The sequence below is a fragment of the Ursus americanus genome, chromosome 2 (assembly GCF_024610735.1).
Source record: "Ursus americanus isolate L20-20 chromosome 2, mUrsAme1.1.p, whole genome shotgun sequence".
In the NCBI taxonomy this organism is placed as follows: Eukaryota; Metazoa; Chordata; class Mammalia; order Carnivora; family Ursidae; genus Ursus; species Ursus americanus.
The window spans coordinates 100744212-100771453 of NC_142128.1; the positions used below are offsets into that span (position 1 = coordinate 100744212).

At 55.9% G+C, this 27242-nt stretch overlaps 1 protein-coding gene across 1 annotated transcript in view; it reads right to left on the reverse strand.

The window, feature by feature from the left end:
• ITPKB (inositol-trisphosphate 3-kinase B) overlaps positions 1–27012 on the reverse strand; it is an 88300-nt gene extending 61288 nt beyond the window's left edge. Inside the window, exons 1-2 of the mRNA XM_045796616.2 lie at positions 26717–27012; positions 23301–25410 (exon numbers count right to left, since the gene is read on the reverse strand). Of these exons, the coding sequence (XP_045652572.2) occupies positions 23301–25202 (1902 nt within the window). The 5' untranslated portion in view covers positions 25203–25410; positions 26717–27012. The remainder of the gene's footprint in view (positions 1–23300; positions 25411–26716) is intronic.
• Positions 27013–27242: the final 230 nt, after the last annotated feature.

A 27242-nucleotide genomic window follows, 5' to 3' on the forward strand; every position in this document is an offset into this window, starting at 1 on the left:
CACTTGCTCCACGGGACAGACACCTGGACCCGCAGTGGCCATCTTGCGACCCCGAGAGGAGCTGACGCAAAGGACATGGGCCCCTGAGTGACTCCGAGCGCCACTGAGTTACCCGGCGCTGGAGTAAATCTGCTGGGACTGACTCACGAAGATGGAATAACATGTTTTCTTTGTTGTTCAAGACGGCAGAGCTGCGGTTTTCTGTTCTGTGCAGCTGAGCGCATCTGCACGAACGAGGCAGGGATCCTAAGTGGGCCCCTCAAGTCGCTGGGCCTTATGGGTTCTGCCAGGACCCGTTGTCTGGTCCCATCCTGGGGGAGAGCCAAGGGGAGGTGGAAGACGAGAAGGCACCGTATGTCCCCGCTGTATTGACCTAAGGACGTCCCCACATGGTGCAGCAAGTTGGTGACAGCACTGGGCAGCAGGGCCCCGGAAGGCTGGCCCCTTCATCGGGCACCTCTCGGCCCCCAGCGCTCCCAGACTTAGGGCCACACCTTTCACAAAGGCTGTGACAGCCGCCCTCCAGAGCAGGGCTGCTGGAGAGAGCACAGGACCCGGGTGAGTCTGAATTGCACATGAACGAAGAGGCACTTCTTGGTACAAATGTGTCCCGTACGGGATGCTTCTGTGCCGCTGCTCCAGCCGTCACTCCTCTCTTCCGGGTATCCTCCTAGGGACAAAGGCCTCTCTGCCCCCTCAGCTTCCGGGCTGTCCTGGACGTGTGTGTGGCCTCACGGGGTCTCCAATGTGTCGGAAGGGCTGGGATGCATTTTACAGCAATAAACAGGAAGTGATCGATGACGCTGGAAATGTGAAAGGAGATGGGCATCCCTGGGGCCCTGGGAGGTTTGGAAATGGTGCACCTGACATCCAGTGGCCCCCCAAGAATGTCTTACACGAAGCAGAAGACGTGATGTTTCCCTGACCCTACCCTGTCTAAATACGAAGCCCCAGAGACTATGCACGAGCCACAGGATGCAGCAGTGGGGGGGGGGGGGCTCGCCTGTCCCCCGACTATAGATGCACCTTACCTGAGGTCACCCTGGGCTCAGCCTTTCTCCATGGTCCCCCAGGCCAAGGACAAAGTCCGTGTCATCTTGATGTGGCACTAGCCACCTGCTCACGAACAATCCCTTAATGGAGCCTGCCCACGAGCCGGGCCTCATTCCCGAGAACCTTGCTTTCTGGTCCAGTCTGGGCTCCCTGCGGCGTCCTGCCCAGCGCCCGCCACAGCCCAGAGCGGGTCCATAGCAAGTACTTGCGAAGAAGCAGCTCACGGACTATGGAAGAGTCAGGACCGCCTGGCCCCAAAATGCAGCTAAGCCCCGTCCCTGCCCCTCTCTGGCCGCTGGCTCGCGGGCCTCTGGAGAAAGTGCCGGGCCCACAGGTGTGGCCAGGTAGGCAGCTTGGGCTGGGGCGCTGGCCACCCGGCCTTCAGAAGGATAGGAGGGACTCTCCTAGGGTGGCCGTGATCCCCTGTAGTCGCTTGCCTTTGTTCAGCCCAGAGACGCAGGGGAAACTAACCAGACACCAGGGGTGAGAACGAGTTCTGGGCGACGAGAAAATGCGTCACTTCTGGTTCAAAAAAGTAGGAAACCAGGAGGAGAAAGGTCCACGAGGGGCAATCAAACAGAAATCTTTCTCCTGCAGTCTCTCGCTCGCCCTGATAGCGTTGCTTCTTTGCCATTTGGTGTCTTCTGGCAAATGCAGACCCTCAGGGGATCCAGGGGCCTCACCCCGTGACCCTGGCCCGAGGCAGGGCTTTCCCCTGCTGGCAACCTGGATTGGGAGTGACGTGACCGGGAGGGGGTGGGGGCTTATTCTGTGGCTCCACCAGCCGGGGGTGAGGCAGACCGGTGCACCCCACCTGGGACACCAACAGCAGGGCCTCCCGGAGCCCTCAGCCAGGCCCCTAGTGAGGCGTCAGCAGCTGCTTGGGGGTGGGGAGAGGGGGGCCAGGTGGGGCCCGAGCCCAGGGCCCTCCTGCTCCATTGTGCCGCTGGACTTGATTTACAAAACACACACTCAAAGACAGAATTATTACGAATTTCAAGGGGCCCCTGGGTGGCTCAGTGGGTTAAACATCTGCCTTCAGCTCAGGTCATGATCTCAGGTCCTGGGATTGAGTCCCACGTCAGGCTCCCTGCTCAGCGGGGAGTCTGCTTCTCCCTCTCCCTCTGCCCCCCCACCCTGCTTGTGCTCTCTCTCTATCAAATAAATAAATCTTAGAAAAAAAATTTTTAAGACGGTGACCACACAGCATTAAACTCCAAAGGTTTGGCCCTGGACTCGAGGGGCCTGCCCTGCGTGGGTCACACACCCGGGAAGCAGCCCGGACATGACCGTGCTCGTGAAGACAGAAGAAGGAAAGAAAAGTAAACCCGTACAAAACATTCTCCAGTGAACTTGTGGTGCCCAGTGCTCATAACAGAACGAAAAATGTAACTTCATCGTTTAAAAAAATCAGGCCAACACCTTGTCCAAGGTGACAAGACGTTTTTCAGTCTGACATCACCCCCTCAAGTCCCTTAACTCTGCCTGAAATCCTCTCGAGATTCTGCCGAAGTAAAGAATTCCTTGCAGGGGCTGCTAACCAGAAACCCCCTGCCCGGGCCCGAGAGGGTGTCTGGAAGTGCGGGGAGGGGGGCATGCTGGCCGAGGGGTTATGACCTGCAGGTGCTGGGGAGTCCCAAATAAAGAGCTCTCCCGCCCAAAAGGCCAATAATGGCCCCACTTGGAAGAACTGCACAGGGAAGTTCCAAGTCACTGAAGCTTACGGAGACCTACCCATCGGGACCTCCTCTTGCTTGTCAGGAAGGTGACAGGTGCCAACAGAAATCCCCCAGGCCTACTGTCCATCATCTCTTTGAGGGCTGAGCTGAACCTACCAGGGCATCTGCCACATCCCCCTTTCTACCCTTAACCCAGAGATAAGAAGGGGAAGGATGGGGTTTCACTGCAGTCTGGGGCCACGCTGTTCCCCCAAATCAGTTACCAGGAGTTTCCTCGTGTGAGGGTGGTGTTTTTCTAGAAACCCTTAGTTCCCCTCCCTCTTCCCAAGCAAGCTCTGAGACAGGCCTTCCTGGGGGCGGTGGGGGGGATGTTCAGTCTCTCACAGCAAGTGTCCCTGGCCTGGCTCCAGGGGCCTGGGAGAAGGGCTTCAGGAAATTTCTGCGGTGATGTACAGTAAGCCGTCAGGGTGGAAACGTAGCAAGAGTGAGACAGTCGTCGTGGTTTTATATTTAGTACCTGTGTCTTCCGGAGACCTCGAAGCCCGGGGTAAGAGCGGGGTGAACCACCTTCCTGCCACCCCTTCTCAGAGCCTGAGTCTCTTGCTGGGAACTGGGGGGCCCTGGTGAGGTCCACAGCAGTCCGGATCCCCACCCTCCCGGCCACCACGGGCACAGTCCCAGCCCCGGGGCAAGCAGGCAGGTGCTCGAGGCGGCCCCAAGGTAAGTGGGCAGTGGGGAAAGAAGGTGAAGAAAGCCGAGCCACAGTGCCACCGCTGGGGCCTCCTTTACGGAAACAAATTCCCAGGGCGGGCACATTTGCAAGCACTTCCTGCTCAGCTGAAAGTAGCATGCCCATTTTGCAGCTGAGAAAGCAAAGGTGTGGAAGGGACAGTGTGGGGAGCACTGCCCTGGGAGGAGGGGCGGCTGGCCTCAGTCTGGCTGCCCTGGCCCTGAGTTCAGCCACCGCCTGTGCCCTTCAGGCCCACCTGTGGGTTCAGGCTCCTTCCAGTCTTCCATTACCTGGTCCTGTTCAGCCTGTGGAAGCTTCTAGAAGGGCAAGATCACTTTGCTGCCTTCGGAGTGAGAGAAGAACAGTACAGACTGGGGGTGTGGAAAGTGCTAGGGAGCCAATGCCTCCTGGGTGCCCTGGGGACCCTGATGGAGGAGGGAGGAACACACACGAACCGCTTCAGGCAGCAATCAGAAAACCACAGCCAGGTCCTCTGCACAACCTTCCATGGCAGCCCTCCCCTGGGGGGCACATGCGTGCACACCTACGCCCACCCCGTACACACATGTGCATACACACACACACCCCCATACGCACACATGTGCACGCTCCAGCAAGCCCCCGCTGGGGAGAAGACTCTGGACCAAGCTGGCGGCTCAGGGCTCTTCCCATCTCTGGAATGCCCCTAACCTCCCAGTTCCCAGACGGTGGCTTACTAATTCTGCATCCCTTTGAATCAAGGCCTGTGGCCCCCACCCCCACCTCTGTCCACCTCACTTGCCCTGGCTCCCTACACACCGTGGTGATAACCGGTTCAGAAATAGAGTGGAAACCAGGTTTGGAGAGAGCGCGTCACTGGGGAGGGCCGTGGCCAGCAGCCCTATTTTTAGTTCTATTTTTCTAAGACCTCTGTGCCCCCTGTCGAGGGGTGACAAGGCCTGTGTCCTTCCCACAGGTTTCCGGTTTTATCCCATTTTAGATCCACCACAGCCAGGCTCTGTCTCTATCTCCCCACTCCAGGGCCTGGGACCGAGTTGCAGGCTGAATGAGTCTCCAACGAGGAACACGCTTCCTGGTTTTATAAGGAATTTGTTCAGGCCTTCTAAGAGCATCCCAAAGGGCCTGGGTCACATCTGCTCACACCCAGTGCATTCTATCTCAAAACAGCGCCGTAAGTCTCTGGTTCACGAAGGACGCCATCTTGTTTGACATGTGGCTTGGACTGAAAGCCCTTCTGTTTCCTACAGGAACAGCCAGGGAAAGGGTCCTGGGGCCCAGATAACCACCAGTGTCCTGATCCACTACTTCCACCTTATGGGCACGGCCCACTACATCCAGGCCCTATTTACTTGAACACTTCCTCCCGCCCTCACCATCCTAACTCTAAACATAAGGGCTTGTGACCTGGTCCTAACCCACGAGGACCTTTTTGACTTATTCAGAGAATTAAACTTTTTCGGAATCCTACTTTCCTCTTTTCGCTCAGCAGTTTCTCACTGAGCTTGGCAACAGGCCATTCTTTGAAACCAAGTTAGGAGGCCCTCAAAGCCAGGGCAAGTGGTCCACGCTCGCACGGCTCAGGCACGGGAATTGGACTTCAGTGCTGCCCCCCAGATAATTCCAGTTCTTCTCTTGGTCACATGGTAGGACTCGATGGTCCCCGATCCCTTTAAGTTAGGTGAGCATACAACACCTGCTTGACCAATGAAATATGAGCAGAAGAGGGGCATCTGGGGGGCTCAGTGGGTTAAGCGTCTGCCTTCAGCTCAGGTCATGATCTCAGGGTCCTGGGATCGAGCTCCTTGTCAGGCTCCCTGCTCAGTGAGGAGTCTGCTTCTCCCTCTGCCCTCTCCCGCCCCAGCTTGTGCTTTCTCTTCCTGTTTCTCAAATAGATGAATAAAATCTTAATAAATAAATAAATAAATAAATAAATAAATAAATAAATAAATAACTGTGAGAAGAAGAGAAATGTGCTACCTCTTTGAGCTGAAGCTCTCTGAGCCAGTACGTGAATCCCTATCTTCTCGTTCTCTCTGCCGTAGTGGCCAGCAACGCTCCAGAGAGTGGCTGAACTGTGGGTCTGGGTCGCAGAGTGAGGACCCAGCTGACCCAGACCAGGTGGGCAATATGAGCAAGAAATAAACCTTTGGTGTTCGAAACCACTGACTGTGGGCCTGTTTGTTACTGCAACAGAACCTCACCCATCTTGACCAAAGCAAACCTGTGACTGAAAAAATTCTCTAGCTGCTGGGAACCGGCTTGCTGCTTGAACGGAGGGAACGAGAAAACAGCAAGAGGGAGGGAAGTGGAGGGTCCACAGCAAACTATCTGCCATTCCGTAAAACTGCCTTGTCTCTCACACTTTCGTGCCTGTGTGGGGGTCCTTCCGCTCCAGAGATTCCCCTTTCTCTGCCTAGGTGAACTCCATCAAAATTCCATGCAAATAGTACCATCTCTGCGATTTCTCTTCCCGACAGTCCTGGATAGCATGGCAGCTGTCCCATTTCCAGCAGGACCCTGGAGGGGGACCCTGGATGGACTTACCCTCCGCACGCACAGACACGGTACTTCGGCACCTGACCCCGGGAAGGCAGTGTACCATGCGGGTTACTGGGACAAGCTCGAGAAGCCCAGCCTTTGACCAGGGGCGATTTGCCTCTTGGGGCATGTCTGTCAACGCATGGAGACACTTCTGGTTGCCACAACCAGGGAGAGATACTGTTAAACATCCCACAGGGCACAGAACAGTTCCCCCAAACCAAAAACTATCTGGCCCCAAATGTCAACAGTGCCAAATTTGAGAAACCCTGTGCTATAGTTAGAAGGCCTGGGTTCATGTCCTGAGTCTCCTATTGCTGTGATTTTAGGCATGACGCTTAACCCCTCATCCAATGCCTACCCATGATAAATGCGTAAGAGACGTGAGCTGTTGCAATCTGCCTCCTCCTGAGCTAAGATTCCTGGAAGGCAGGAACCACGCTTCCCTCACACACAGATCCCTACCTGTCAGCGTAACCTGGATACAGCCAGCACCCAATGCCTGTCCAGGGACTGTTCAAGTCAAGAGCTGACCCTTTCCTGAAAGCTACCCAGTTGCAAGTAGTGGATACAACTTTCCTCCCAGTCCCCAAAAGACGACGTCTGTGCCTTTAGCGAAACCTCTGCTGGCTTTAGCAACAAATATTTCATTACTTCTAGTTCACTGCAAAAGATGAAGGCCATTAACGGTAACTCTCAATTAACCAGAATATTTAAGAAACGAGACCGACACACACCATCCTGGAAAAATGCAGGTTCACGGGAAATAAATTTCATAACTGTGATGGTATCTGGAGAAGTGACTTGAAGCAAAACGAACGACCCCCGAGAGCCATACCACATTTTATTTATTCAACCTCAAACCAAGCACGAATGTCAAATTGTAATTCAAACCAGGAATGTAAAAGGGTTTTTCTTCCCTTCTTCTTCTTCCTTTAAGATTATCGAACAAGTTCAAACCAGAATGAAACCTAGCCTTTCAGAAAGTACCAAACCAGAAAAAGATTCTGAACCAAACCATCACGTGACTCAGCTACCTCTTTGATCTTGGGCCCCATCAAATGACTGCTATAATGTGCTGGAATGTTCTAGCAGGCCACAGAGACTGGGTGGAAAGCCTGTGATCCTCTACCTACATGAGACCATCTCCACACCCCCCCCCCCCCGTGCTCAGGGCCTCCTGTAAAAATCCTCTGCTCGCTTGTTCCCCCAAAATCCTCTAAGCCCACATAGAAAACAATTCCTTCTTTGTGACAGATTGTTTATACCAATTCACCGAAGGAGAGTTTGCAAATACCCTACTTCATTAGACCGTGAGTCACCCCAGCAAAGATGAAGGATGTGCATTTCACACACTGTGAAGCCCCAGGTCCTTCACGAGGCAGAAAAGCAAAGGTAAATTCATCCTTAAGCCGATGGCATCCCCCGCCCCTGCTCCCCCGTGGAGATGGAACCCTCTCGCAGGCCCTCAAACTGGCAGCCACCCCGTTGACACTCAAGGCCACTTCCTGTGGCCCCTCCCAAGACGGGAGGCAAAAGGCAGAAAATCAGCAGCACCGCCCATCAGCCCACGATGAAGGGGTGCCAGTCTGTGCTTCCAAGGAGCAAAAAGTACTTCGGTCACCACGGTTCGGAGCGATTTTAAAGGATACGCACACGTTTTCTTTTCTGTTTCATGAGCACAAAAAGGGAAGCATTTCTGGGACCTTCAGCATGACCATGTTGCAAAACTAAACCCCAAGCGCAAGCCAAGCTGAAGAGACCCAAGGGGAAGCTCGGAGGGGAGGCTGTGCCTTAGCTGCAGGCCTCAGGGAGGCCGGGGAGGGAGGCCCAGCAGGTGCCAAGGAGACAGGCCCAACGAGCAACAGACAACACAGCCCCAGTGAGTCGCCTGGGGAGGGGGGATCCTGCAGCCACAGGGGCGGGGAGGTGATGGTGTGGGTGGGGGCCCCTCAGAGGGGAGGCTGCTGTGGGTCACCACGCTATTCTGGAGTCAGAGAAAGTGGGGGCAGGACAGGCCCCCAGAGGGCGACCATGCACCCTCCCTGGGGTGCAGAGAGGCGCAGCTCCCTCGACAGGGCGGGCGGGCGGGCGGGGGTGGTGACGAAGGCACCAGGCTTTTGACACCCTGCCTGTGTTTTGCAGCACCTCTGGGGAATCTTTCTTAAAGCCAGATCATCTCACCGAAGAGGATGCACCGATGGCAGATACACACGCGAGAAGACGTTCAACGCCATCAGCCATTGGGGAGAAACACATTAAAACCACAAGGAGATAGCCCCGCGCAACTTCAGAGCGGCTAAAATACAAAAGCATGGCCACTCCGCATGCTGGCAAGGATGTGGGGAACCTGGATCGCTCGCACACTGCCACTGGGAACGCACAGCAGCGCGGTCACTCTGGGAAACAGTCTGGCAGATTCTTAAAAAACTTAAGTATGTGAGTACCATCTGGCCTAGCAAGTGCACTTCTGGGCATGTATCCCAGAGAATGAATGCTTATGGTGGCACAAAACCCTGGACGCGCGTGTTCGTGGCAGCTTTGTTCTTAATGGCCAAGCGGTGCACGCAGCACAGATGTCCCTTCCTAAAAGGGACAGCTTCATGAGAGTCTCAGATGAGTGTGGAGCAAGGCTGAGCAATCCCGCTTCCAACCAAGGGCTCCTGGAGGGCACGGTGCTCACCCCGCTGGGAACGGACTCGTCCGCTCACCACCCCTTGGGCACTGCCTCTGTGCTCACAGAGGCCACCTTCCTGTGGTGACACTGCGGTGCCCTGTGTAAGGTGGAACCAGACATCTCGAAGTTCACAACCCCAGACTCAGCTCTGCCCACCAGAGCCACGCAAAGCAGGTCTCTTCTCGCAGGTGAGAACCCAGGGACGGCTGTTCCCTTTCTGCTGCAAGGCTGGGCCTCCTGTCCTGTTCACCGGCCTCGTTGGAATAAACCTTCTCCCCTTGATCATTCCGTGTGTCCTGTTGAACTGAAGTCCGCAGGCAGGTAGCACCGCGTGATGCCTTCAATTCCAGCTTCGGTGCCAATGGTATGTCCGAAACACACTCACGACAGGTGTTTACCTGTGTCACTTAGAAGGATCTGGAATGCCTGGGTGCCATCCTCTGCTCCTGCGTCAGGGGCTCACGGCCCAGCTCCGCGGGCAGCAGCAAGGAGCTGTAACTCCTCTGCTTCCCTCCCCACCGGGCCTGGGACCTTCCAGGCAGCTCCAGAAACTCCCTTTTGCAGCCGTTCCATCAACTGAGTCTGTGTTTTTGTACAAAGGCCCATTCATTGAAAAGGAAAAGAATCCTCTCTTAGTTTCACCTCTGAGAATAGAAAAGTGATCTTGAACCAGACCGAAGCATGACTCCAGGGCAACGATGAGAAGCCAACCCTTTCGCCACCCTCCCCCCCCGATGAAAGATGTCCAGGGCACAAGCCCCCGAACGCCCTCAACCGTCCATCTCTAAGGCTTCTGCCCAGACCCCCTCTGTCTCCCTCTGTACTCAATGCAGCCAGTCCCCGATCCCCCTCCAGCCTGGGGCCCAGAACGGAACCGAGCCCTCCCTGTGCACAGAGTACCACCCTTCTCTGACCTCCCGGTGACAGACCACAGGTGGCAGGGAGGAAGGGCTGGGGACCCAGCTCTGCCATTTACTGGCTGTGCTGAGGACGGCAACCTTGTGCATCTGATATCCCCGCAGCCTGCTCGCCGTGGGAGAAGGAAAATACAGACCTTGCAGAAGTTCAGTGAAGTCATTTATAGACCGTGCCTGGCACATAACAGCTACACCAGGAATCGTAGCTGCCCTTACTTTATTATTATATACTTTACTATTATAATAGTAAAGACCGCTCCTCACTTTTAACCACGTGGTTAATTGATATTCAATTTTTAATAATGTCGTAACTCCCGGTAAGTTTCACAAGAAGTACTGATGGGCCAGGTCCCCTCCATCCTATCCTTCCTGTAGTTGATTTTTTTTTTTTAAGTAGTCTCCACACCCAGCAAGGAGCCTGACTCCTGACCCTGAGATCAAGGTCTGAACCGAGATCGCGTTGGACGCTCTGCAGACGGAGCCACTGAGGTGCCCCCATGTAGCTGACTTTTTGAAACCTCCATTCAGGACTCACATTCTCTTCTAGGACACCTGGTCATGGGGTCACAGTGAACTGTTTCCTGACCTTCTTGAAATCCTCTTCCCCAAGTCAGTTCTGTGACCCCAAAGGCCAGGCAGGGACACTCAGGGCACTTTCCTCTGGGCTAACCCGCATAGACCCCAGGGCTCCCTGCTGGTGCAGCTCCTGCGTGAACCTCTCCTGCCTCCCCGCCCATTCCAGACCCAGGCCAGCAGCAGCAGAGGGGAAATCGAGGCCTGTAGGGGGCAGGAGGCGGCTCTCCCGAGGGACCAGCGTCGTTTTTAATGTACAGTGTGACACTGCCAGGCAAACAGGGTCCCAGACGCGCTCCATATGGTTTCGGTCTGCAATGGAAATTAATTAGGGTGCTGTGTACATGTCCAGATCCGGGCGGTAAGGGAGCTACCGTCCAGCGCACTGCCACTCACACAGCCCCTGAGGTCAAGGCTGCTGCAGACTAACAAGCTCTTCTAGCAGTTTCATTCCTCCCAGACGCCAGGCTCTGGATCCCTGAAAAGGGCAGGAGTCTGGGGCTCGGGGAAGATGTAAGCAGAGGACGGGCCAGAGACACACCCGGAAGGGGGCACGGCCCCCAAATGCCGTATAAAGGAGCTGACCTTTCAGTGCCCGGACACTCTGCCCAGAGGCCTCACGGCCATCTCGGCACACGTGGAGGCTCATGGGACCAGCGGCAGGCAGGAAAGACAGGGACCCCAAGGGTCACCACAGCAGGCGGCCCGCCCACACTACAGCCGTGGTGGAAAGAAGGATCTCCATACCCTGTACTCAGTGTGCCTTGAAGCAGAAGCCCGTGCTTGGCAGGTGGGGTGCCCGAGACTGCGCCCACGCCTGGCCGAGGAACGGCCCGTGCTCCTCTGGCGGGACCTGTCACACAGCCCCAGCTTCCCCCTCCCCCCAGAGCCTGCACAGGATCCCCCGGGCCTTGCCGGGGCTCCGACGTGAGCTGGTACGCTCGGGGTCCATCCACCAACCCGGCCCCAAGGAACAGTCTAGTAGGCTCCACACAGCTCCGTTGGGACAATGGCCAAGAGCAGCCATGTGACTGGGGAGGTGCTGGGCAGGCTCGCCTCTGCTCCCAGTCGGAGGAGGTGGGGGTGGCCCAGTGCGGCCTGCCGAGACCCGCCAGCCTGGTCCTCAAGGCCTGAGTGGGGTCTGCAGTGAAAGAAAGAGCCCGCCGTAGTGAGTGTGTGCCCACCCTACCAGCAGAGAGGGCCCAGGAAGGCCAATGAAATCACTCTTGTTCAGAGCCCTCCCAGGCCCCAAGAGAGACCCCTATACAAAGCAGTGGTGTTCCTTATATACGCATAAGTATACTCCCTTCTCTGACTTGGGAGCTGCAGAGCAAAGCAGAGCAGCGAGGGGAGGGGAGAGAAGAGAAGGGACGGAGCCTTCCACACTCCCCAACACTGGGCCCTCTCCGCCTGGGTGACCCCCGGCCAGTTCCCACCTCCAAAACAGAATAAGAAGAGACTGGTCCCTGGGGAGTAACCTGACACCCCAGGAGCAGCTGAATACACTGGGTTGTTCTGAGCCCCTGGTAACAAAGCCAGGCCTCTCCTGCAACGGAGAAACCTCTCTGGGGAAGCAAATCCTGATGTCGGCTTTGTCATCCTGCATGAGCTGTACTTGGGATGGGGACGTCCCCCCCCCCCCCCCCAGCGAAGGCGACCCTTACCCACGCCTGCCCTATGCCAGGTCTCACTTCATCTTCTCAACAAGCCAAGAGGGACAGCAGAGAAGGGAAGGGCCCCCAAGGACAGACTCTGGGACAGAAGGAGCATGTGAATTCGGGTCTGCAGGCTCTCCTGCACCCTGCTTCTGGGCTCACCAGAGCAGCCCTCCCCACAACCTGAAGGGGGTACTGTCAGTCCCATCTTACAGACGGGCAGAACGAGTCACACAGCTCACACTCAAACCCAGGACTGTGCACGGAAGCCACACCACGGCTCTCCGCGCTCCAGGCTGCCCCAGGGCCCTTGCTTAGGCTCAGGCTCAGGCAACGCTTACTGAACACACATCCGTCCCAAGCTTTCCTTTTTTTTTTTTTTTTTTAAAAGATTTTATTTATTTATTTGACAGAGATAGAGACAGACAGCGAGAGAGGGAACACAAGCAGGGGGAGTGGGAGAGGAAGAAGCAGGCTCACAGCGGAGGAGCCTGATGTGGGGCTCGATCCCATAACGCCGGGATCACGCCCTGAGCCGAAGGCAGATGCTTTAACCGCTGTGCCACCCAGGCGCCCCTGTCCCAAGCTTTCCTGACCACATTCCTCTGGTCAGTTGGGGTGGGGGTGGGCGGTCTCCCGAGGGCCCATTTTAGCCTTTGAGAGCACATTTCCACACACTGTCCACGCACTGCACCGATGTGAGTGGAGTTCAGTGCAGGGCGTTAAGGCTTGGGGAGGGGCGCAGAGGGTGAGTTCCCTCTTCCTTTCCAACCTCCTAGAGCCTTTGGATCCAGAACCGTCCCTTTGCTTGGCTGCTTCTAACCGAGGTAGCAGCCTCTTTAGGGTGTCACCCAGACTCCCTTCCAGGGGCCAGTGCCCAAATTCAGTCCCCCTTCACACGGCTGCACAACACGCATGGGAGCCCCCCACGTGTGTCACATGCCAACACCAACTCGATTTATTAGCTCCTCTTTAATGAACGTGCTCGTCTTCATGGCCCTATAACTCGTTCTTGAGTTTCGCAACTCTCAGGTATATCCATTGGCGTCAGCTTTGCCTCCAAGGGCAGGTCCCCAGCGATGGGGAGAGCATCGATGGGGCCATTCTCTTCAGCACAGGCGTCTGGGGACAGAGCAGGGACGTGGCTGCCCGATGTCTGGGCAGCCGCTGCAACAAACGCCCACTTGTCAGTGTGGGCGGCTGGCTGCGTGTGGAGGTTTCCAGATCTAGCCCAGGGCCCAGCCATACTCAGGAAATGCCCATTTTCCATCTGCTGAATGTCACGTCTGCTCGAGAAATTCAAGACTCTGCTGGATTCCTCCCTTTTGCTTTCCAGGACATGGAAGAGAAAACCACCGCGTGGTACTGGGAAACTTAATGCTCCCGTTCAGTATCCTCAAACTCTAGATGGAATAGGGTCGCCTCGCAGTTATGCAGGAGCTCACGGCCCTGTGCCGGGAACACTGACCCCTGCCTCGCGGCCCCCTCCGCTCCCACTCTGGCTTCTTGAACTTACATCACGTTTCCATCCCCACCTGTGCACGAGACAGCAAAGGCCAGGGCAGGAAGCTTCGTCCGCAGTCCACTCTGGTCGAGATGCTGGCACGGGCAATTTCTGGGTCGGCGACACCGACGTGGGACAATCTTGCACGCATGCAGTGCCTGCCCTTGGCCGTCCTCCTTTGGGAAAACTTTCAAAGCAGTGTCCTGGCGCTCATAACTAAAACTAGTTTAGGCAGGAAAGAATCACAGTCTCTCAAAATGATCTCACTTGAGACTTGCAACGACTACGTGAAGTAGGAACGCTCTATAATATACCCATTTGACAGACGCAGATCCCACAGCCCGAAGAGGGCAGGTGTGGATCTGAGAGGCACTGGTCCTTCTAGCACTCTGCACCCCGGGAGTGCGCCCAGCAGTTTCCAGAGGAGGCCCCGCACCGGCCACCTGCCGAATGACTTGGAATGAGCGAGATGCTCGATGCTAATGAGCGCTTAATGCCGTGGCCACTGTGATGGTGGTCAGGAAGGTGGAAGAGGCTAAAATACCAACTGTAAGGCATTCAAGACGTCTTAGACTACAGTACAACTACAGGGGCGCCTGGGGGGCTCAGTCGGTGAAGCTTCTGCCTTGGACTCAGGGCGTGATCCCGGGGTCCTGGGATTGAGTCCTGCATCGGGCTCCCTGTTCAGCAGGGAGTCTGCTTCTCCCTCTGCCCCCCACCCCGCTAGTGCGTGCTCTCTCCTCTCAAATAAATAAATAAAAATCTTAAAGTAAAATGCCAACTCTAAGGCATTCAAAATGCCCCCGCATCAGCCATTTCTGCATCCATGAGGATTTTCCAATAGTTTCTCAAACCCCAACGGCGTCTTCTCAACCCCCCCAGCTCCGCCATGCAGCACGCACATGTCCCACCCTGGGCTAAGCATAAGCAACCTGGGTGTGAGGATCGGCCGTCCCAACAAAACGTCCTAGCCATTTCTTAAGCTACCAGCTGCGGTTGGATTTTCCACTTGACATTGTTAAGAGATCAAACTGTCTATGTCATTGTCATACACGGGCCTTTTCAGTTTCCTGCTGGCAGATTCAGGTTAGATAAGCATTACAGAAGTGAGACTCCCGAGTTCCTCTCCCTACCCCAACCGGGCCGTCTCCCCATGGTGAAGAGGTACACTTAATTCGATCTGCTCTTCGGGGAGCTCATTTGTGAAAACACAACACAATAGCACACACCCATGCATAGCAGAGGATTAGACAAAGGCCAGCTCCCATGGAACTATGGAGAAAGCCCTTCACCAGAGATCCTGCAGACTCACACTTGACCACTCAGTCATCAACTGCCATAGAGAAGAAGAAAACAAATTGAGCTGAGCCTGGAAAGAATGTCAGTGAACTTGGAAAACCACTTGCTGGAAACTGCCTGGGGGGTGCAGTGACCTCCCCCTGGAACCGCCCAGGCCCCACCAGCTGGCGGCCTACCCAGAGAGACTGCAGATGGAGCTGGGGGATGGCCGGCCCCCAAGCCCCTCCGTCCCCTCCCTGCAGAGTAGGACAGTGGGAAGCACCGAATAGAAGGTATTATGGCTTCTTCTTGAAAAACAGGACCATTGGTTTATTCGTTCTGATGAAAGTGGTGGTGTGGGGGGGGGCGGTACAGCAGGCAGAGGACCCTTTAAAAGGGGTGAAGAAAGCAAACTGCTCTTGGAGCCCCCAAAGCCAAGGGCACAAGTCCCCCGTCCCTGCTCTCGGATGCACTGAGACCAACTTTGCAAAGGGAGAGCCCGTGGGAGGAGCTCCGCGGGCCGCGGGTGGGGCCTTGCCCCAAGCCGGTGATACACCTTATCACCTCTAAATTGGGTCACCCTAATCTTAGTCACCAGGTCAACGGAAAGAATCTCCAGGCCTCTGTTCGAGACGCTGTATCATTTCATCTTCCCTTTCCACCCGAACCTTACCACAAAAGTAAAATGCAACACGAGCAGGATAACAGCGAACTTCACCAGGGAGGCTCTTGAGTCGAAAATTCACCACCAGCCCAGGCCGGGTGAGAAGTTTTCCAACTGATTCCGAGGCGGGGAGTCACAGCGTCCCCCCCCCCCGCCGCGTTGAATTATACATAAAGATGAGTTGCAGAAGCCCTTTGTGCCTGCTTTCTGTCTGTAGCTGCTCCTTTCTGGTTCCTTGTAAAACTTAGCTGGTTTGGTGTAAAAGAGAAGTAAACATTTCAGGAAATAAAAAATGTGTAGTATTGACAAAGGCCTGGCGGAGGAGCCTTCTCCTGAATGGCCTTCCCCGAAGTGATACCAAGTCAATGAAATGCCCAAGTAAAGCTCAACAGAGGAGAAAGATCCGATTTCTAACAGCTAATTCTTAATGGAATTGTCGAGAAACACGCCTGACCAGTTCGTCAAAAGCCTGAGTGGTGACTTATCACGAGTCACTCCTCATCAGAGAAGGCCTGCCTTCGCATGAGAGCACCAGCGGGGTCTCCCCGGTAAACACACTGCGCGGCAGGTGCCCCCCAGGACCTCGCTCCTCACGGCCTGCGGTGCGCATGTCTGCAGCCGAGCTATTCCAGGTCTCCCCGGATCCGCAGCCCTAACGGACTCCCATCCCTGAGACTGAACGAAGGGAAGCCACTCTAGGGACCAGACACAGAAGGGGCGGCCAGCCTTGTTCCCGATGTCCCACCATGCCCACTGCTGGTGATGGATTCTCAGCTGGCCTGGGAATCCGGGTCTTTAAGAAATTCACTGCACTCCAGCCTCTTCGGCTGGGGGAGCATCGTTTCCCAGGATTGTACTGGGATGCAAGTGGAAACTAAACCAAACCCGAGGACTGCTACAGAGCATTTCTTGCAAGGGCCCAGCAGGTTTTCCAGGCAGACATGGCCTTGCCAGTGCTCAGAATGTCTCCCAAGCCCACCTTGACTAACACCTGCTGAGCCTCTCCCGCGCGCCAGGTGTGGTGCTGGGCACTTGGCCTCGATGCTCAGCGGTCCGTGAGGGCACGCCTGCTTTCTCCACCTTCCGCGGGGCCTGCAGGCCGGGCACAGACTGGGACGGTCGGGCACCCTCACCCCCGCGCCAGCGAGGTCACAGGAGGAAGCAGTGAGCTCGCCTTCATCATTCTTTTTCCCCTTTCTTTGTTCTCCACCTTCTAGATGGTTCGACATTTCCTTCATGGGCAGATAATGCAGCGGAGATACGGTCGCTCCTCCATTCATCCATCCCTCCCTCCCCTTAACAAACCTTTTGAAAACATTCGCTGTGTGTAAAGCCAAGGAGGCTCTCCCAGGGGGAGTAAGGAGCTTATCCACTAATCAAGTTTTTTAAGTGAAGAGAAGAATTGTAAACGTGGGTCTTGTCACTGTACTGAACTTTCTCTGGCTTTGCCTTCCTCGTCTGTAAAATGTGGGGATCGGAGGAAATGAACGTTAGAGTCTGTCCCAGACCCAGCTTTGTATTATGCTAACGACACACACTATAGAAAAGTTCTTGTTATTTTTTAACACCAAGAACAGACGCTCAACTTCCGAATGCGATCATAGACATGGCATGGCGTCTTTCAGCCAAGGAGACCTGAATTGTCTTTATTTTTTTTTTAAAGATTTTATTTATTTATTTATTTATCTGAGAGAGAGAGAAAGAGAGCACAAGCAGGGAGGAGGAGCAGAGGGAGAGGGAGAAGCAGGCTCCCCGCTGAGCTGGGAGCCCGATGCGGGGCTCAATCCCAGGACCCTGGGATCATGACCTGAGCCGAAGGCAGACGCTTCACGGAGGGAGCCACCCAGGAGCCCCTACCTGAATTGTCTTTAAAAAAATAGTTCACTCCTGGAAAAGTGCATGACCGGAGTCTGGGAGGACCGCAGTGAGACTCAAGGTTGGTGTCAGAACTATAGCAAGTCCTGTGTGACTGGAGGGTCCTGGGACTGGGATGGCGAGTTCTTCCAGACGTCCGCAGGGACAGCTACGACGGCGGGTGCTCCCGCTCCGTGTGCCGAGACCCCCGATCACGCCCATGACTTTGACTCACAAGTCAATAGTACCCTGTCCTAGGAGCGGCGCGTGTGGCCCGAGGGGAGAACTGGACATAAAAAAATCCCAAACATCTAGATGTTCACGTGGCAGTCGGCACTCTACACGGCTTTCACTGTATGAAAGAATTCACATGTGGGTTGGGTTTGATTTCCTAAACAGTATGCTCTCCGGTTCGTGAAAAATACATCTTTCCCCAGGCCCATTTCTACCTGGTCAGGAAAAAAAAAAAAAATCCCTGCAAGGCACACTCTGTCTCAGGTGCACAACCCGCAGTGTCCAGGCAAAACCAGAGACCCTTCCACCCCGAAGGTGTGACCACAGCACGGACTAGGAGTTCCTGAGTTAGTTCTGAAGCAATCTCCCGCGGATGACCGGAAGTCTATGCAGTTTCTTTTCTACCAAGATATAAAACTCTTTCCATTAAATACTTGACGATTCTGCCTTTAGCTAACCACGTTGACACCTGCCAAAATAAAATAAGCCTCAGCAATCTTATCGATACCCCCAGGAGTATAAATAAACCACACAGAACTAATCTAATCTGTGACTACAGTCGATGGGTACTTGCCAACAAATCACGAGAGGCGACTTCAACGCTTAAAAACAAAAGTCCTAAAAGCGATTGATGAAATACCTGAAATGCATCTCTCTAAAAGCAGTGCCCGGTTCGTTTAATACATTTTTCTTGTAAAACATGAAGGCCAGTTAAACCCTGAGCTGCGTTTCTGCAATGCCTCTGCGTTGATCTCTCCTTTTCTTTATACCGCCCCCCGCTTTGGCAAAACAGTCCGCGCAGGAGAGTTTGCAAACTGAAATACAACAGAGAGCAGAGGCATCTTTCACTGCGCAGGTTCATGGCTGGCATCCGAGCACAGCTGCCTCTAATAATCTAATTATTAATGAGAATCTCGGCCGTGGCAGCGAGGATTTAGGCCGCTTTTGCCATGTGATAGGACAAAGAACCAGTCTTCCAAAAAAGCGAGGCAGATCGAAGAATGGGTTGTAAGTGAAAGCACAAAATGAAATGTGCCCAGTTGGGGCCTCAGTGTCCGGGGGCCACACGTTCAGACACCCTGACGCGGACTTCACAGACGCCGGGGTTTACTTCCAAAGTCTAGAATTATACAGCCACAGAGCCAGAACTAGACAGACCTCCAGGAGATCACCTTCACGCAATATGCACATTTTAAAAGGAGAAAACTGAGCCACAGAGGTCGTCCTTGGGTCTCTTTGCCTCCCGAGCCTTCCATAGTCTCATCCAGAAAAGAATTTTCTATGTAAAGGTTCTCACCATTACGTTCATTTTTTGGTAAGTACCCCTCTAAGGCTTTTACATTTTAATTTGGTTTACCCAAAATAAAAGTGTTACATTTTTCAAAACCACATAAAACCATTTTAACTTTTTTTTTTTAATTCTTTTTAAGTAGGCTGCACACTCAACATCGGGCTCGAATTCATGACCCTGAGGTCAGGAGTCACATGCTCGACCGACTGAGCCAGCCAGGCACCCCCACATAAAACCATTTCAAACCATTTGAATTTTGTTCTGCATGTATGAGTTAGTTTTTCACACACACACACCAAAACAAAGGAAGACAGAACTAGTCAATATTTTTTAAAAAGCAAAGGGAACAGGGGCGCCTGGGTGGCACAGTGGTTAAGCGTCTGCCTTCGGCTCAGGGCGTGATCCCGGCATTCTGGGATTGAGCCCCATATCAGGCTCCTCCGCTATGAGCCTGCTTCTTCCTCTCCCACTCCCCCTGCTTGTGTTCCCTCTCTCGCTGGCTGTCTCTATCTCTGTCAAATAAATAAATAAAATCTTTAAAAAAAAAAGCAAAGGGAACAAAATTCCAAGGGCCCCTAAAAAACAGTAAGCACCAAGAAGGCAAGAATTTTGTATGATATTTCTTTACGGCTCCCCCGGGGAACTAGGCCAGCGCTTTGTTTTATTGTCTGTACACATAATTGATAATACAATTTTGGAATAAATCAATAAGATCTACTTTTTAAAGTAAGATGCACGCATAGTTTAACATACCCTTTATGCCTCCTGTTTCCATGGCCCACATACTTCTAATGGAACAATAGAGGGAAGGGAAAAGTGCTGCTGGGATTTTTAGTTATCTTAAAGAATGACCAGCAAGAACACCATCTTGCTCCAGGGCAATTCGCTTCTGTTTAGACCACAGACAACAGTCAGTGTGAATGTGCCTGAGTTTAAGCCCTGCACACATGGCATGCAACACAATGGCGGGGTCTGGGCCTTTATAAACAGACAGGTGCAAAGCCTTGGGGCACTCTAGTTCAGAGCTAGGCCTCTGAAGGCTCACCTGGAGCAGAAAGCCGGGGGCAGGGTGCATCGTCTGAGGCTATCTGCACAGCTCCTGCCCATGGACGCAAAGGAGGAGACCAGCCTTCCGACCACATTCCCTTCCAGCAAAAAGGCCACGGCTAATTTGCATCATCTAAACGGCAAAGTGATTTTCAGAGTGCGCTCCTGAGCAACTTGCTTTTCACTGTTTTTAACCACAGGGAGGGCTTCTGGATTCCGGTACACGGGCCGCGGGGCTTCCGCCAGCGATGAGCAGCAGGGGGACCCGACACTGGAGAGCGAGCAACGCAGCCAGCTTCAGGCTTCCCTGGGCTGTCGCCTCTGCCCGCACAGCATCACCCACCGCCACTCCTCCGCAGGAGGAAAGAACGAGCTGCGCAAGGCATGGAAGGCTTAACTCCGGGGAAGGCAGGACAGCGAAAAAATTCTCAGTGTGGGGCTGAGGGCCAGGGGTTGGCTGAGTGGAAGGCTGAACGTGCAATTGCAGACCTGTGGGCGTGAGTGGGTGTGCGAGCACGTGTGAGGGTGAGTGTGTGTGAGGGTATCTGTGAGCATTGTGAGGGTGAATATATGTGTGTGAGGTGAGTGTGTATGAATGTGAGCCCTTGAGTGCACTGTGAGTGCAAACACAGAAGGGTGAACAAATGTGAGTGTGATCATGTGTGAGCATAAACGCTCAAGGGTGTTTGAGTGCATGAGCACGTGTGTGCATAAGGACGTGAGGCTTGTGAGCACATATGCGTGAGCATGAACATGTGAAGGCAAGGGTGAACGTGAGTATGAGTGTGAGCATGTGTGAGCGTGAACAGGTGAGTGTGAACGTGTGTGAGCACGAGCACGTGTGAGCGTGAACGCGTAAGTGAGTGTGAGCACGCGTGAGCGTGAACGCATGAGTGTGTGTGAGCGTGAACGAGTGAGTGGGTGTGAGCGTGAGAGTGCACGTGTGAGCGTGAACGCATGAGCGTGTGTGAGTGTGAGCACGTGTGAGCGTGTGTACACGCGCAGCACAGCCCCCGCACACGGAAGCCACAGGGTCCGGGAAGAGCAGGGCGCCCCCCCCCCCCCCCCCCCCCCCCCCCCCCCCCGCTCCATCCGACGCCCCGCGGGTTTAGTCCACAGAGCGCTGAAGAGCGCAGCCGCCCGCCGGTCAATCAAGACGTCTGGCCGTCTGTAGACAATATCACTATCAGGTAATCAAGGGATTTTTGACCCAATGAGCAGATGTTTTGGTGTCACAGATAAGGCTCCACCATAACATTCTGTACAAGAAACAGAAAGCTTAGCTTATCATGCAAGCGCTCAACCAACAGCTGAAAAGTCCCTAGGATCCCATAATTTCCAGTTGGTTACCCACCCTTCCCCCCCACGCGCTCCCCCCTCGGCCTCACGTGACTCAGAGTGAAGCTGGCAGGGGATTTTTCCCTGGCTCTACTCTGCGGGTGTCTGAAAACCTGTGTAAAGGTGGGAGGGAGGCTGGACAACAGGAAGGCCTCATTTCTTTTTTTATTTTTATTTATTTTTAAACGTGGGGCTTGAACTCAAGACCCTGAGATCAAGACCTGAGCTGAGATCCAGAGCCGCAGGCTTCAGGGGCTTAGCCCCCCAGGCGCCCTGCAGGCCTCATTTCTACCTGCGGACCTGTTAGCTCACAGAACAGTACTCAACCATCTGGCCTCTAAGTTGGCATCCCTCTGGCAAATGGAAAAAAAAAAATTAGCACCTGTCATTATTGATCTCCCCTCTAACTGACTTCCAGACAACAGCCCTTTTCAAAGGTTGGGACACAGAAGCGGTTTTGAGAGACAGCCAACAGGAGCTGCTAATCCGCCACTAGAAAGGCCGAATGGAAAGCTGGAGAGCAAGTCAAAGCGACTTGGGCTGTGCCAACGACGCGTCAGGGTTTTAAAAGCAAACGGGGAGAGTGGAACCGAGGACCATCCTCTCCACTAGGCCTGTAATTGTGGGCATGACGGCAGAGAAATATGAGCCATGCCTGCATCGAGAAGTCTGTCCGTCCCTTCCCAGGTGCACCGTTCCTCCTCCCCAAGCTGGTTTGCCTTTGCCCCCAGCCCAGTCCTGCCACAAAACGCCAGGGTGATCGGGGCGAAATTTTGCATACACATTTGCCTCCCCATCATCAGCCGAAAGCAGAGGTTCGTAAAAAGGAATGCCTGGTCTTCAGAAATTCAGACTGTGATTACTTAAGTGGGAGTCCGAGAGGGATGTGCTTTGAGGTGCAAAGTACCTTCGAGAAGGATACAAAGTAGAAATATGAAGTTCTGAGCGGCTTTGGTTGGAGTTGCTGCGGTTCTATGAATGATATTTGATACTCAAGAAGTCGAAAGGCTCCCTGCTACAATAAAATGCAGACTTTCCCCCAGCGTAGCACCAGAACGCCTCCCCTTGCACGCTGAACTAGGAAATTCCCCATACTCTGGAAAAGTAAGAGAAAGTCCAGACCTTTTCAGAAGTGCTAGCTTCAACTCTCAACATCTTCCGTAAGACACTGACCCTCCTAAGAGTGAAAACAACCTGGGACTGAGATTAACTGTGTAACAGAAATAAACTCCTGTCTACTGCCATGGGCAGAACCAGATGTCAGTATGATGAATCAAAACAAACACACTTGAGGGGCGCCTGGGTGGCTCAGGTGGTTAAGCGTCTGCCTTTGGCTCAGGTCATGATCTCGGGTCCTGGGATCGAGTCCGTTTCGGGCTCCCTGCTCGGGGGGGGGGGGGTCTGCTTCTCCTTTTCCCTCTGCTCCTCCCCCCTTCTCGTGCTCTCTCTCTCTCTCAAATAAATAAATAAATAAATAAATCTTAAAACAAAGCAAATGCACTTGGAAATATACCTGAAATGTACCTACAGCAGCCAACAAGCATATGCATTAGGAGCTCTCTACCCTAGAGGTATCACCCAGTGCCTAGCTCAGCCAATATAACCGAATAGAACATTCTGCTATCTTTAAAAATCGTCTGCGTAGCTCAAAGCATGGTTTTTGTTTAAATTCACACATCAAACTGTATCTAAGTTACACGGATCCCACCAATATTGTGCTGTCCTGACTTGACCACCTGGGCAAGGTGGCTCTTTACCCAGGACCCGGCCCAAGCACAGCCCCGGGGGGTTTTGGAGCCCAGTCATAGAATCACAAGGCTCATTTTCCTGGCCTATGAGTAAAGTCGAGGTAATTCCACAACCTTGTCAGTCTTCCTCCGCCCAAAGGTATCACAGCATTAAGTGTTTCTCCTGATCAGACAAAAGTTACACTCAGCAGCTCTGTTCATTATCTTCAGGGATTCATCAGGGAGTTTCTGGTAACACTCCTGAATACTGTCTCCCTGAGAAGCGAGTGGTGACCTGCCAGCAAGGTACCTTAAGTACCGTTTGTTAAGATGTGCATGGAAGTAGCAAGCGAAGTGACTGGATTCACTGTCCGAGCTACGGAGTGCACGGCCAGTGCCCAGCCACCTCCCCAGCAAACACCTGGAGAGGATCTTAAGCTGTGACTGCGCCAGGGCCCTGATCGGAGTCCTCGTGACTCAGTAGAAAGTAAGAACAGGGGTGTGCAAACGAGTCGAAGGAAAATCTCAGAATGAGACTTACCACTCTGGGCTTCTGCTGGTCCAGGGTGTGCAGGAAGGCAGAGTTGGGGTCCAAGCAGCGCTCAGGGTCACTGGAGATGTCCTCCTCTGAGTCTTCATAGGAAGAGGAGAAGCCCGTGGAGGAGGCAGATGAAGAAGACAGTTTCCTCAGGGGCAGGCTACCCCGAGGGCTTCCCTGTGCCTCCTCCAAGGTCCCGTCTTCCTGGGCACCCATGTCTGTGATGATGACCGCTGGTATACTGCTGGGGCTGCAGGCCTCTCTTGGGGAAGGCTTGTCCTTCTGATCTGGGGAGAGCAGCTCCAGGCTGGGGTGGGAGGCTCTGTCCTGCCGGGGGCTTCCCAAAGTGCCTTCCGACTGTACCCCTGTGCCACACGTCCAGGCCAGTTGGACTGCCTCCATGGGGCCCAGCCAAGCCCTGGAGCTCTCAGGCCGCACCTCCAGCCTGTCCCCAGGGAGGCAAGGAGGTTCTTTCAGATCTTTCGAGGCTTCCCAGGAGGGCAAAATCTCCAGCATTCCTCCAGAGGGAATTCCTGCTTCCACCTCCCGGCTCCCTGGCTGTGCAGAGCAGCTGCCCCCAAGCAAGCCCCGCGTCGACTTGGGAGACCCTTCGTCCACTCCCCTGGAGCGCTGCAGAAGCTCCCCGACCACTGGGACCCCACACTGGGTCACCTCGGGGCCTACTGAGCCCAGGTCTGGGGGTGGCTTGACCCTGCTCAGAGCCTCAGAACATTCCGAGCTTTGCACATTCACAGTCTTGTCTTCTGGCCTTCTGGCTCCAGGTGCCCAGGGGCCCCGCTTGCCATCCAGCAGATCTCCTTTCCCCACCTTCCCTGGGGGCTCTCCGCTGCCGGGCCTGCCCCTCTCTGGGGCTGGGCTTGTCTCAATGCCCAGAGGCTGCCCCTGGCTCTGCACCAGGGACTCCTGGGGGTGCACACCCCCTAGCTCTCGGGCCTGCTCGGGCCGCTCAATGAGGCCAGTGTCGTGTGGATGGTGTGGCCCACTGGATGTGGCTCTCGTTGTCCCCTCTGCGGCCATCCCAGGGACCAGCCCCAATGGGGGAGCTTGGCAGCTGCGTGTTCCCAAAGGCGGAGAGACCCTCTTGTCAATTTCCAAAGTTCTGGGTGAGCCACAGTGGGGTCTGGCCGGGGTCCCCTTCTCCATTCTTGCAGAAGCTACTGCGCCCTGAGCCCCTGGTCCTGAAGGGGCGGCCGGGCTGGGGAAAGGTGCCACCTCCTCGTCGCCCTCTGAGAGGCACAGGCCCGGCGCCCTTCCTCTCCGGCCGTTGGAGCCGGTCTCTGCAGTCTCTGGACATTGCTCCCCCCACGACTTTGTCCTCCGTTCCTCGCTCTGAGCCAGGGCCCTCCCTGGGGGCTGACTGCTGCTGCGGAGGGGGCAGGGAGAGGGCGAGCGAGCCCTGCCCAGACGCGGGCTGCGGGGCGCTTGGACGGCGGAGCTCTGCGCCTGGATGTGCGCCTCGAACATGCCCACTTTCTGGTTCACCTGCACATTCTGCAACTCGCGCTGCAGGATTCGCAGCTTCCTCTGGGCCTCCTCCGGCCCGGGAGGGGAGAGGCAACCGGCGGTCACCACCTGCTGCCCGTCCCCTCGCGGGCGGCCCGCCCAACTCGGGCTGCCCACGCTGCTGCCGCTGCCGCTGCTCAGCCTGCGCCGGCCGCTCCGCCAGCCCCCGGGGCTCCCGGGCTCCTCGGGCGACAACGACTCGGCGGGGGGGAAGAGGAAAGAGGCGCCTCTCCCAGGGCTGAAAACGCTGCCGGGGCTCAGCACGGCCCTCCCCGGCGGCGGGGGCGTCTCGCTGCTGCTGGGCCGGGGGCCGCCGCTCTTCACCTGCTCGGCGCTATTCATGATCACCAGGCTGTTGAGTGCATAGCAGTACACAGCCATAGTACTGGGTCCGCCGCGCTGCCCGCCGCCGCGGCTCCCGAGCGGGCTCCACCGCCGGCGCCTCCTCCTCGCTCGGCTCCCGGCTCAGCCCCGGAGGCCCGGCGGCCGCGGCTGGGCGCGCCGAGGCGGTGGCATGGCCTGGGCTGCGGGCGGGGGGGCAACACCGAGGGCTCAGCCCCCGCCCAAAACTCCATAAACGACAGCGCCTCTGTGGAGACACAAGAAGGAGAGTCAGGACCCCGGAGGGCGGGGGCGGGGGGCAATGGGGGGTGGGGGTGGGGGCGGCCGGCCCCCGGAAGCCGGGTCTGTTGGGGGTCCGGTGCCATTGGACGTCTCAGCCACTGGGAGTGCGCGGCTCGGCGCGGACACGAGCCCGGCTGTGGGTGTGCGTTTCCCGAGTGCTCTCCCACCCCACACCCCAGGGTGTGATGCGCTTGGAGGTCCCTGCAAAGTCCACATTCTAAGATTCCTCCCCAGGCCACGCGGACGGGAGGGGGACCACGTACGGCCACTTGGTTCCTAAGTGTGCTGTGTGCGGGCGCAGCTGACTCGGATCTCTCCGAGGGTGCGGACACCCCATCCACCGTCTGCGGGTCTCCTCGGGCCGGGCAAACCCTGCTCTAAGCCGGAGGAAGGGAAGCCCGCCCCTGGGCCGCAGCATCTGCCGCTCCACCCTCTCTGGCCTCAGGGACCCACTCGGCGGGAACACGAGCGGGACCTGCCTCCCCAGCCGCTACCTGCGCCGGGACGCCTGCGCGGTGGCCGTTTACCTCCCCGACCCCAGCTCGGGGCTGGGTCCCTCGGCCTACGAAAAAGGCCTGGGCGCGCGGCGGGGCCGCAGCCGAGGCATTTTTCAGCACTGGTCTTGTCGCCTGTCCCCAAACAAGTATGTTTTGTGAGTGTGGGCGCGCCTGCGCGCGCCCGGGGCCGAGGCGCTGCACGTCCCCTGTACCGGAACCAATACTCGCCGCCCCCTGTCGTCGCCCCCCGCGGAGGCGTGTGTGTGTGTGTGTGTGTGTGTGTGTGTGTGTGTGTGTACGCGCGCGCACAGGGAGTCAGCCCTCTGCACGCCCTGTGCCCGAGGACGCGGCTGCCCCTGCGTCTCCGGGACCCGCGCCCACTCGGAGGCACCCGGGGGCCCGCGCGGCTGCAGCCGGGTTCCGCGCTCTGAACGCCGGGCGGCGCGGCCGAGGGCCGGGCTTGTCCGCATCCTGGGCAGCCTCTCCCGGCGCCACCCCAGCGGCCCGGCCACCCGAGCCGGGGACGCCCGAAGCGCGCGGGGAAGGCGGCGGGGGCCGGCGGCCCGGAAGGCGAGCCGGAGGGAAGCCCCGAACCCGTCCCTCCTTCCCTCCCCGCGCCCCGGCTCCCGCCACCCTCCCGGCTCACACCCCGTCCGCGTCCCCGCCGCCCACCTCTGAGCCTTTCCAGAACCCGGAACGCCCAGGTTGGCTCCGGCGCAGGGGAGGGGAGGGAGGGCTCGGAGGCGAGAGCCGTGAAAAAGCCGCCAAACTTACCTGCAATTTCCCAGCTGCCCGGGCCCGTGCAGACTATATGGCCCAGGGACGCAGACCCCGTAGGAACAAGATGGCTTGAAAAGTGAAAAAGCTCAGGGTCGACCTCCCCAGCGAGCTATGGAAGACAAAAAGGGGAGCGCGCAAGCTTGGGGAGAGCTCCCGGGCTGGGGCCGGCGATCGCGCCGAGGCTCCGCCGGGCCGGCCCCGCACGCCCTTCTGGGCTGTGCAGACACTACCCCTGTCAGTGTCTGCTCCGGCTACTTCAGTGTTTGTTCAATGTGCGATTTAAAAAAAATGTTGGGGGGGGTGGGAGGAGGGAGGCGGGAGGAGGGAGAAAGGCGGGGGCTTGGGGGAGGAAAGCAGGAAGGAAGTTGTGAGCCCGTCTGGGGTTGAACTCAGCGGAACAAGTTTTTCTTTTCTTCTTCTTCTTTTTTTTTTTTCTATTGCTTGGCAAGACCGAGGGAGGGAAACACTTAAAAAAAAAAAAAAGTTTCCATTGTTAGCTAACAACAAAAAAAAGCCTTTT